The following is a 12074-nucleotide window of genomic DNA, read 5'->3' as shown; positions in this document are numbered from 1 at the left end:
TGCTGCCAACCTGAGTACTGAGAAATGGTAGCTGAAAGCAGCTCAGAGGAGGACCAGGAACCTGAAAGGTGCTCACCCTGGCCCTCGTCTCAACATCTCCCATCCACAACTCTTCTTCCTTTTTATTTTTATAGATGTGCTCATTTTTAAAATGGTGAGAGAAAAAATTGTCCTTTCAATGTGTTGGGAGGGTGGTGAGAGTGGTGTCCCCTGGGTGGATTTACTCAGGAATACTATTAATACTACACAAAAGAGAAGAGCAAGGGCTTCTTAAAGATACACAATAAGGACACATTTTGGGAGCGATGTAGGCCCCTAGAATCCTAGAGACCATTGCTAAATGAGCCTTCACAGGTCACTCTAAGCCCCTTACTTTAAAGATGAAGAATCAATGCTAAAAGATGAAGTAACCTGCCCTGCAACAGCTAGGTAGTAACAAGCAGAAAACATTATCTCCTGACCCCTGTCAGAATCTGAAAACAACCACTCTATAGAGTCCCAGTTGCTATGAAAGAGTATTACAGCACAGTGAAAGAGTCAACTTCCTGCTCTTCAAGAACCAAGTGACAAAAAAAGGGTACATTAATATAAAAAATGACAAAAATCCTCCCGACACTTGGCAGACTGGCACAGCTGCTTGCCCGTCAGACTGTCCTCTGGCTTGTGGCTGGATGCCCACCTTAAGCCTGGGCACTCTATCTCAGCTACCTTGAGAGGAGACTGGACCTCCAACTGCTGCCACAGTACCCCACCCTGCCCCGACACCCAGCACCACCTGCCAGAGGATGGTGCTCCGCCGAAGGCTCCCCTTAGGTCCAGTGCCAGGGTACTCCTTTGGAAACACCCCAGTCTGGCACCAGAGAGATCCATGGGAGATCGCATTTTCTCTCAACAATTGCAATGTAGGAAGAACCCCCGAGCTATCTCACAAGGGAAGTACCTGGCAAAATGCCAGCAAAGGACCTGGAAATCCCAGAGACGATCCTGCCTAGCTTCACTGCCAGAGCCACTTGGCTAAAAATCTATGAGAGCTTCATTTACTCATGAGCTAGAGGAATTCAAGGACGCCAACCAGCTCTGGGGCAATTAAACTCACTAGAGGGCCGGGAGAAAAAAAAAAAACTCTGAAGTATCTTAATACCAGCATTGAAACCTCTTGCTATACAGGTATAAGCTCGTAAATCAGTTTATAGGTATGTCAGGAGGCCCAGGCACCAAGCCTGCCTCTGTCAACAGTTTGCTTAGTACCTGTGAACCATTTTCAAACGTGCAAAAAGCAAGGGGCATAAACTAAAATATCTCTCAACTCCCTCTAGCACTAATATTCTAGGCGTCAATGAACATAATTATTTATGCAAACAGCAGCTGAGTGCAGTGTCTCACACCTGTAATCCCAGCATTTGGGGAGGCCGAGGAGGATCACTTGGGCCCAGGAGTTCAAGACCAGCCTGGGCACCATAGTGAGACCCTGCCTCTACTGAAAAAAAGGAAAAGCTGCCAATTTCTAGTCCCTTCCAACATACCAAAAGCATCTGAAGATAGAACCTTCCAAGTGAATCTTGTGAGAAAGAAAAGAAACTTTTTATCTGAGGAATCCCTTTAAATTATGGGTCCAGAGAGGCACTAAAATGTGAGAGCAGTCATGTGTCACTCCCCCCTTGAGTTAAATAATTACCTCTTGAAGCCACTTGCTATGTGGGTTCTAGGCTAACTGACACCACTAAGTCATAAAATGCTAACACTGGACATCATAACTCATACCCTATAGTCCAACAATGTACAGCCCATCAATAATCCATGCTATTTCTGTAAACTGATTAGAATTCCTGTCAAGTCACTTTGTATCACTCCTCTCCTTGTTCGCTTTTGCCTTTAAGAACCTGTGGTAACAAAGGCCGAAGGAAGCACTCCCCCAGGCAACTTGGAAGTGTGTCCCGGGCAGCTGTCCTCACTTGGTTCAAGTAAACAGTTCAAGTAAACTGTTAAAAATTGCATTTTGTGTCTCAACTTCTTCCTTTAGGTTGACACCTATATATTACTGAAGGTGAAAGGATGGAATACAGGGATTTATTAATTGCCCAATCCTTCCCTAGCAACCGAGAAACCTCTCTGTTGTCTACTTGGTACAGATGTTCAATTTATCTCAAACACTGCAGAGAGACTTCTTTATGTTGTGTATAAAAACTGAAGTTACCCACAGCAGAATATTGCTAAGAAAACTTCTCAACAAGAAGCTGAAATCTATAGATTTAAGGTCCGATAAGCCTGCGGGATATGGAAGATGTGGCTAAGCAACTGCATGCATATTGAAAACAGAAAAAAAAAATTCTGCTTGGGAGTTCTGGTTGATGATAAGCTCAACAGAAGGCAATAATATAATCCAAGATGCCAAATAAACCAACACAATTCTAGGTTGCATTAGGACATGAGAGAATCATGGGTAGACATCGGCTCCATCCATCCCACATGCTAGTAAGTGGACCTCAGCTCCATCCACTCTACAGGCCAGTAAGTGGACATCTGCTCCATCCACTCTACATGCTAGATGTTACACATGGGTACATGTTACACAACTCAGAATTGCCAGATAATGTGTTCTCTTCCAGGCAGCATGCTATAAAAGGGATAATGACAAACTGTGGTATATCCAAGGGTCAGAACTAGGATCAAGAGGGGTAGGAAACCAACTAAATGAGGAATGGTTGAAAGCACTGAGAAGGTTCCACCTAGCAACTTGAGGGGTACAAAAACTGTCTTTAAAAGCTGTCACATGGATTAGACTTGTTATTTGGGGCCTCAAAGGTCAGGCAGAGCTAGGATCAGTACGTGGAGAGTCAAGAGGGCTGATTTTTTGCTAGGTGTAAGGAAGAACTTTCTATCAAAGACAGATCTGTTCCAAATAGAACAGATCACTCTGGGAGAAAGCCTGTTCCCTTATCCCTGAAAAAATCCAAGCAAAAGCCCTTTCTCAGAGCAGTTATGTAAGGATTCAAGCATCAGACAGTGGGCAGAGCCACTCCCCGGAGTTCTTTCTATGGCTCTTTTTGGAAACCAAGGCCTCCTCCTCCTGCTCTCTGTCTGTCCCCATGAGTGCTGGCATCCATGGCCACACTGCCCTTAGGCTCCCTTTGATGAAATCTGATAGCCAAGTCTATTGCTGCAATTGCCAGTTCCCGCCCTATGGGAGATTTTAATAGCACCTGTTAACTGTCCAAATGAGGGTTGTACTATGTGAGAGTTGAAGGCAAGCTTGTCCTTCGGATTATTGAGGACAGTAAACAGAACACAAAGTCCAAATCTCCATTAGATATTCAGACTCAGAAGAGTGAGCAACTGAGTAAAAAAAGTCTGCAAGTTTGATGGCCAAAAAAAAAAAAAAAAATTTAAGTGTACAAACCTTAAAACATTCCTTTTTTTTCCTTATGTAACTATTGTTTTAGCTGTATAAATAGACAAGTGTTGCTCTTCAATCTACAAAATATGCCATTTTTAGATGGGCACTAAAAATGAGCAGGTGGAATCACTTTGTGCAACGGATGCAATATGGAAAATGTATGTGCAAACTGAATTTTTATTTTTAAAAATAAAATAAATTTTATTCTATTTTTAAAAATAAAAATTTGTATGTGTTAAATTTTCCAGAAGTGGGCAATTTTAAGGGGAATTCTACAGTGATTTTTTTTTTTTTAAGGCAAGGCCAGAAATTTTTCTAATAAACTCAAATGCTAATGTTCCCATTTTAACAGCATGGGATTCAGGACTCAGGAGAACATAATCTGGCTGTCATTCTAATCCCAAAGTTGTTTTCTTATTTTGATATAGAATTGAGAAAACTGCATTAGATGATTTCTAAGTACACTTTCACTTCTAAAGTTTCAGGATTCCAATTTCAATTTTTTAGTGACTGGGTTTGTTCAAACTAAAGGAGGATTAAGATCAATAGATGGTAACATATTCTGAAGTTGTACCATCCAGTACAGTAACCACTAGCCATAAATAGCTATCTTACACTTGAAATACACTTGGGTAAAATTGAAATGTGCACACACTAGATTTCAATGAACTGGTAACCAAAAAATTGTGAAATATCCCATGAATTAATAATCTTTATACTGATTATATATTGCAATGATAACATCTGGGATATATTGCGTTAAATGAAACATACGTCAAGGAAAAAAAATAGATTTCTGGGCCCAACTTGATTCCACCTTAGCATTTTATTTTATTTTATTTTATTTTATTTATTTTAATTTATTTGTTGGAGATGGAGTTTCACTCTTGTTGCCCAGGCTGGAGTGCAGTGGTGCGATCTTGGCTCGCTGCAACCTCCGCCTCCCAGGTTCAAGCAATTCTCCTGTCTTAGCCTCCCAAGTAGCTGGCATTACGGGCATGCGCCACCACAACTGGCTAATTTTTTTGTATTTTTAGTAGAGACGGGGTTTCATCATGTTGGCCAGGCTGGTGTCAAGCTCTTGACCTCAGGTGGTCCACCCACCTTGGCCTCCCAAAGTGCTGGGATTACAGGCATGACTCACCATGCCCAGCCTATGTTTTATTGTTGTTGTTGTTGTTGTTGTCTTTTTGTCTTCTTTTTTTTTTTTTTTTTTGAGATGGTGTCTCCCTCTGTTGCCCAGGCTGGAGTGCAATGGTGTGATCTTGGCTCACTGCAACCTCCGCCTCCTGGGTTCAAGCGATTCTCCTGCCTCAGCCTCCCGAGTGGCTGGGATTACAGGAGTCCATCACCATGCCCAGATAATTTTTTGTGTTTTTAGTAGAGATGGAGTTTCTCCATGTTGGCCAGGCTGGTCTCAAACTCTTGACCTCAAGGGATCCACCTGTCTCAGCCTCTCAAAGTGATGGGATTACAGGCAAGAGGCGTTTTATTTTTAACTAGCTTCCTAGGTAATCTTGATTATAGGTAGATTTATATAAAGCACTACAAAAAATATATGATCTTATTATGATAGGTACACCCTAGGCCTCACCTCCTACCAGAATTCACGCATTGGTGCCACTTGTTTGCAAGCTAAAAGTGTCATCCGTTATTCTGAAACAATTACATTGGTTTGGACTTTGGAACTCAGAGCAGCGGCAAATTCCCCAGATGTATTTTCTCCTCTCTGTCGATGGAATTCTAAAGACATGAACAAAGACACAGACTGTGTTGCTATGTGTGGTCTACAGTGAGGGAAGTAAAATGGTTTGGCTTCTACATAATTTGTTTTTAAAACAGCATCGGATAGAATTCCATCCAACTTACCAGAGCAGAACATTCCATAAATTGAGACTTTTTCCTGTAGGAGTCTGATGCTAGAACAGGTACAGGGCAGCTGCTGACCTCAGCAGGTTCTGCACAAAGCAGCTGCTGAACAGGCAAACATGCACACTTTTACTCACAACCATGAAGATCACTAAATGTTAGGGCCAGGTATAGCTTTAGAGAAGACCAAGCTCCAGCTTCCTTCTTAGGGGTCAGAAAACCAGGGTCCACACACAAAGGCTGACTCATCCAGGCCCCAGGATGAGTCAAATCAAAGATTTGAGATGACAATCTAGCAAACCAGCATCCCAGTCCAGTATTCTTTCTACCACACCTTAAATTATATACCCTTCTTAAAATCTCCCTGCGAACAAAGCTGGCCTCAGAGCCTGGGGCAGGATTAGGTCTGCAGTGGGTATTCTGCATAATAAAAAGCACCTGAGTTTGTAGTCTGGTAGTGTGACTCTGAGCAAGTTAATTCATCTCCCTTTGCCAGTCTCCTCATCTGAAAGATGTCATTAATAACATCTACATCACAATATTGTTATGAAGATAGGAGGAAAAAATAAATAAATGTTAGATATGTTGCCTGGAACATAATAAACTCTCATTAATGATAGCAATTGTGATTATTACTACGGAGAAGTTCAAGGACAGGAAGTGAGAAAGTTCACTAAACAAAGTCTGCAGTATGGGCTCCATTTAAAACTCTGGATTGTGAAGCCAGGTCCCTATCTTGGAGATGGTGATCTAAGTGACATGAACATCTCAGTAACCCACAGACAGATTTCCTAACTTCATGGAAAAGGAAAGCACAGAGTGGCTCTTCCTACTAGAGATGGTCATTAATAACTAGCCCTGGGGCCAAGCATGGTGGCTCACATCTGTAATCCCGGCACTTTGGGAGGCCAAGGTGGGAGGACTGCTTGAGCTCAGGAGTTCAAGACCAGCGTGGACAAAATAGTGAGACCTCATCTCCAAAATAATAATAATAATAAAATAAATAATAAGTAAAAAAAGAACTGGCCCTGGGTGTCAAGGCTTCCAAGAGAAATATTTTGGGGGATAAAAGAAGAGACAACCCCAAATGCAGCACCGTGTGGTTCCTATTTCAGCCTATTTACAATGCCCCATCCATCGGCCCCCATGCCCATTAAGTAGAGGCTACCTTTATGTGCTCATCACAGTAAGGCCTGGCCAAAGGAGAGAGGTACAGGATTCTTCCAAGGCCTGGGTGGAAGTAAACAGACTCAGTGAGAGCTTCTTCTATGGGAAACAAGAGAAGGCCTGGATGGAAATAAACAGATTCCATGTGAGTTCCTCTATGGGAAAAAGAGAAAAGCTGGCCTAGGTGTGAGTAATGCTAATCAGTCATGCACTTTGGAAGGGGTTATCAGCACCAGGCCAGGAAAAGCAGAAACAGAAGACTATTCACTCATCTGACCTTTGAAGAGATATCAAGCATTTAAAGAACTGAGATACTCACTGGAGGGGAGGTGGTGGTGATAAAAAGAAAGAAAAAGCAGGTACTTAACATGAGAATAGTTACCTGAGACAAGGTTATAAATAGAAACAAAGTAATCACAAAACTGGACATCAGCTCCATCCACTCTACATGCCAGTAAGTGGACATCTGCTCCATCCATCCCACATGCTAGTAAGTGGACATCGGCTCCATCCATCCCACATGCTAGTAAGTGGACATCGGCTCCATCCATCCCACATGCTAGTTAAGTGGATACCAGCTCCGTCCATCCCACATGCTAGTAAGCGGACATCTGCTCCATCCACTCTACATGCCAGTAAGTGGACACCTGCTCCATCCATCCCACATGCTAGTAAGTGGACACCGGCTCCGTCCATCCCACATGCTAGTAAGTGGACATCAGCTCCATCCATCCCACATGCTAGTTAAGTGGACACCAGCTCCGTCCATCCCACATGCTAGTAAGTGGACATCTGCTCCATCCACTCTACATGCTAGTAAGTGGACACCTGCTCCATCCATCCCACATGCTAGTAAGTGGACACCGGCTCCGTCCATCCCACATGCTAGTAAGTGGACACCGGCTCTGTCCATCCCACATGCTAGTAAGTGGACACCGGCTCCGTCCATCCCACATGCTAGTAAGTGGACATCGGCTCCATCCATCCCACATGCTAGTTAAGTGGACACCAGCTCCGTCCATCCCACATGCTAGTAAGTGGACATCTGCTCCATCCACTCTACATGCTAGTAAGTGGACATCTGCTCCATCCACTCTACATGCTAGTAAGTGGACACCGGCTCCGTCCATCCCACATGCTAGTAAGTGGACATCAGCTCCATCCATCCCACATGCTAGTAAGTGGACATCAGCTCCATCCATCCCACATGTTAGTAAGTGGACATCTGCTCTGTCCACTCTACGTGCTAGTAAGCGGACATCTGCTCCATCCACTTCACATGCTAGTAAGTGGACATCGGCTCCATCCATCCCACATGCTAATAAGTGGACATCTGCTCCATCCACTCTACATGCCAGTAAGTGGACATCGGCTCCATTCATCCCACATGCTAGTAAGCAGACATCTGCTCCATCCACTCTGCATGCCAGTAAGTGGACACCTGCTCCATCCATCCCACATGCTAGTAATAAGTGGACATCTGCTCCATCCATCCCACATGCTAGTAAGTGGACATCTGCTCCATCCACTCTACATGCTAGTAAGTCCAGTCCTAGAATGTCACAGACTCTTGAGTTGAAAGAAAACTTAAAACTTTGTCTAGTCCAACCCTCTACCCAACAATCTAATTTCATCTACAACATCCCCGAAGTAATTGCCCAGAGACGATTACCTCCAGTGACAGGGAGCTCCGTGCTCAGTGTTCTAATACAGGAGACCACTAATTCTTTGAAAGTTTTTAACACTTACCAAACACCCTTCCCTTATGGCACTTTCATCTATTGGTCCCAGTTGTAGTCTCCAGAATATTATAAAATAAATGGAATCCCTTTTTCTTACACCACCTTTGGAACAGAGAAAACTCTGAGCACTTCGAACTGCCACAAGAGGAGGCTGAATGAACAGCTACATGCCTTAAAGGGAAAACAAGGACTCCAGAGCAGGCGAATATAAACGATACAATCAGAAAACAAAGGGAGAGGCTTAATGCTGTTATCAGCACAGCCTCTGCTGCACGTAGCCTCCATCCCCAGACAAACACAAAGTTTGTCCCTTTCCACTTGACTTCAAGAACATCTTTAAAGAAAACATGTTCTAAATGTACAAGTAAGTTAATTACTGTAAACGAGGCTCTAGACAAGAGTCAGAAGAGGGCCCTGATCATGTTTAAAATAATAAGTTAAAAATCATTTTCAGCTGTTAGTATTTAGCTTAGACATAATACAGAGATAGGAAGAAAGAGGAGGAGGATTTTATAGCAACAGAGGAATAAGCAGAGGAAACTGCTTTCTACACAATTAGATTAAGTCTTGTTGCAAGGCTGATACTCAGTGTACACAGCGGGTAAAAATCTCTCGGAATAAAAAAACAAACAGACCCTGGTCAGGGGCACTGGCTCACACCCCTGTAATCCCAATACTTTGGGAGGCCAAGGTGGGAGGATCACTTGAGCCCAGGAGTTTGAGATCAGCCTGGGCAGCATAGTGAGACCACATCTCTATTAAAAAACAAACAAACAAAAAAACAAACCTAGAAAGATGCACAACATCCAGATCACAGCAGAAGGGGCCCTTAAGAATTCAATTCCATCACTGTCTAGACTGAGAAACCCAAACACGAGTCACTTAAGGTTGCCAGGTAAGCGGCAGAGCTAGGACAAAATATCCTGATTCCCCAATCTCTGTTCTGTCCATTGCACCATGATGCTATCTTCAGCAAAATTCAAATAACTGCAAAACGTCCATCCAAATAAGCAATCCCAAATCTGACAAGTTACAGAAAAAATAAAGCAAAGCTCTTTACATTCTTCAAGTTAACGTCAGGGCTCTCCACAACCTCGGCTCAGCCACCTATCTTCCCAGAAGCACATTCCGATTCATATTTCATATTTTGGTGTGACTTACATAGAATGCAGGAAGGTTAGAAACCAAACCTACAGAAGGATGAGTTTGCAGAAAAATAATGAACAAACGGAACCACACCCAGAGCCAATCTAACCCCAGCGGTGGAAAATGCAGACAGCTAAAAAGGGAGAGGACTAAAAGAGAAAGGGACAGAAAGGAGTGCCTTTTCACAGGTGAAGTTTCCCGCAGGAGGCGGTGTGGTGAAAAGCAAACAGCTGCTGAAGCTTAGGAACATTTGCATTCTAGTCGCAGGTCTCCGGGTCTCCGATTAACTCACTGGATGACCTTAGGCAAGCCCTTACCCCTTCCTGGAGTAAGGGCTCAGTTTCTCCAACTGTCCTAGGAGGGAGATGCAGCAGACGACTTCTCAGCGTCCTTGCAGTTCTGACCCAAAGACCCATTATTAGCCTGTCTCAAGCAGCGCTCCCGCAGCGGGCAAGACATTTGCTGGAAACGGGGAGACCTGTGCGAAGCGTGAAAGACGCCCTAGATGGTCCTTTGGGTTATCTTCACCATCTACCCCAGTTTCCCCCACCTGTCAGTCAAACAGGACGGTGAGATCCCAACCCCACAAGGTCAAGGGAGATAGCGCGAGGGACAAGGGATCTCCACGCTTCGCCCAATTCACAGAGGGGTGTCAGCGTCGTACCGCAGCTGCGGCCCGGGGACGCCAAGGAGTCGCGGACCCACAGCCCGGGCGGATCCAGTGCCTGACCTGGAGCATCTGCCACGCCGGGAGGAAGGCGAGGTGGGTCCTGCCCAAGGCGGCGAGCGCCGCCAGCCGGAACTCGTCAGTGGAGGAACTCACTGCTCGGGTTCTGGCCCCAGCTCCGGCTCCGGCTCTGGCTTCAGCACAGCCCACCCTTCCCGGGTTCAGTATCAGCCCCTCGCCATCCTCCTTTGCTGCCCGGCAGCCGCTTCCGGGCCTCGTCACGTGATCCCACCGCCCACGCCAGAGGCCGAGGTCACGTGCTCCCTTGAGCGGCCGCGCCTTTTTTCTCACTGAGCTCCGGAGCTCTGCTCCACAGCACCACCTGGCGACCTATTACTGCCACTGCTGGAAGGACTATGTTCCTGGGCGCTGGGGACTGCGAATAGGAACTGAACGGGGCATTGATCTTGGGCATGGGGCAGAGTCCAGTCGAAGAGCACTGTCCCTTGAGTTGTGGGTTTGTGAAATATTGCTAATTTTTACACTGGCTGTATTTTCTTTTACACATCTCGATGAGTTTGTATTGCTTTTATAATAAGAAATATGCATATTTTTAAAACTTCCAGTCAATTTTTCAGAAGCATACACAAACTATCATCTGTGGTTGCTACTGTAAATGGAACTGTGGGGTAGGGCAACATTATCTTTTAATACATTTAAATTTTTAAAGTAACATTTTTAAATGGATGGCAACATTTCAGTATTGTATTATCTAGGCTTCTCCTTTTACCTCCTTGTTACAGACTTTTCCTTTAACAATTATGTAACAAATAGGCTTCAAGTCAAAAACTGTCACAAGAGACAGAGAAGATCATTGTTTAATAATAAAGGGGTCAATTCATCAAGAAGACACAACTGTAAATATATATGCATGCAAAATTGGAGCACCTAAATACATACAACTAATATTAATGGCCATGAAGGGAGAAATAGATAGCAACACAATAGTAGGAAGGTCAATATCCCACTTTCAACAATGGATAGAGCAACTAGAGAGAAAATAAGGAAATAATGAACTTGAATTGCACTTTAAACCAAATGAACCTAACAGATATATACAGAACTTTCCATTCAACAGAAACAGAATACACATTTTTTCTCTAACACACTTGAAACATTCTCTAGAATAGACCATGTGCTAGTCCAAAAAACAAGCCTTAAATTTAAGAAGATTGAAATCATATTAATATTCTTTCAGACCATAATAATATGAAGCTAGAAATCAATGACAGGAGGAATCTTGGAAAATTCACAAATATGTGGAAATTAAACAACACGCTTTTTTTTTTCTTTGAGACAAAGTTGCGCTCTTATTGCCCCATCTGGAGTGCAGTGGTGCAATCTTGGCTCACTGCAACCTCTGCCTCCTGGATTCAAGCGATTCTCCTGTCTCAGCCTCCCAAGTAGCTGGGATTACAGGCACGTGCCACCAAGCGCGACTAATTTTGTATTTTTAGTAGAGACGAGGTTCACCATGTTGGTCAGGCTGGTCTCAAACTCCTGACCTCAGGTGATCTGCCCACCTCGGCCTCCCAAAGTGCTGGGATTATAGGTGTGAGCCACCATACCCAGCCCTATGCTTCGAAACAACCAGTGGGTCAAAGATGAAATCAAACGGGAAATTTAAAAAATATTTTCAGACAATTGACAATGGAAACATAACATACCAAAGCTTATGGAATGCAGCAAAAGTAATTCTAAGAGAGAAGTTTATAGCAATAAATGCCTACATTAAAAAAGAAGAAAGAGACCAATTAAATAGTTTAACATTATACCTCAGGAAACTGGAAAAAGAAGAGCTCACAAGACCCAAAGTTAAAAGAAGAAAAGAAAGAGCAGAACAGAAATAAATCAAATAGACAACAGAAAAAAAAACAGACAAAATCAATAAAACTAGAGTTGATTTTTTGGAAAAAATAAAATTGACGTACCCTTTGCTAGTCTAAGAAAAAAAAGAAGACTAATAAAATAAAAAATGAATGTGAAGACACTACAACAGATGCTTCAGAAATAAAAAGAATCATATGGG

General features: G+C 43.5%; 1 protein-coding gene across 11 annotated transcripts in view; it reads right to left on the bottom strand.

Annotated features, from left to right (window-relative positions):
* SLC36A1 (solute carrier family 36 member 1) overlaps positions 1 to 10293 on the bottom strand; it is a 210481-nt gene extending 200188 nt beyond the window's left edge. For 2 of the 11 annotated variants that reach the window (XR_010112134.1, XR_004671710.3), the window contains exon 1: positions 5264 to 9575. Coding sequence is in view for 7 of the 11 variants with exons in the window: in XM_034960830.3 (XP_034816721.1) it covers positions 5264 to 5276 (13 nt within the window). In the remaining 4 variants the exon portion in view is untranslated. Of the gene's footprint in view, positions 1 to 5263; positions 9577 to 9635; positions 9942 to 10048 lie in introns of those variants that run through there. The other 9 variants (XM_034960830.3, XM_034960831.3, XM_063604270.1 and 6 more) reach the window with 7 other exon arrangements.
* Positions 10294 to 12074: the final 1781 nt, after the last annotated feature.

Source organism: Pan paniscus, chromosome 4 (assembly GCF_029289425.2).
Source record: "Pan paniscus chromosome 4, NHGRI_mPanPan1-v2.0_pri, whole genome shotgun sequence".
Classification (NCBI taxonomy): domain Eukaryota; kingdom Metazoa; phylum Chordata; class Mammalia; order Primates; family Hominidae; genus Pan; species Pan paniscus.
The sequence above is the reverse complement of the archived record's forward strand: the minus strand, read 5'-3'. Positions and strand labels throughout refer to the sequence as shown.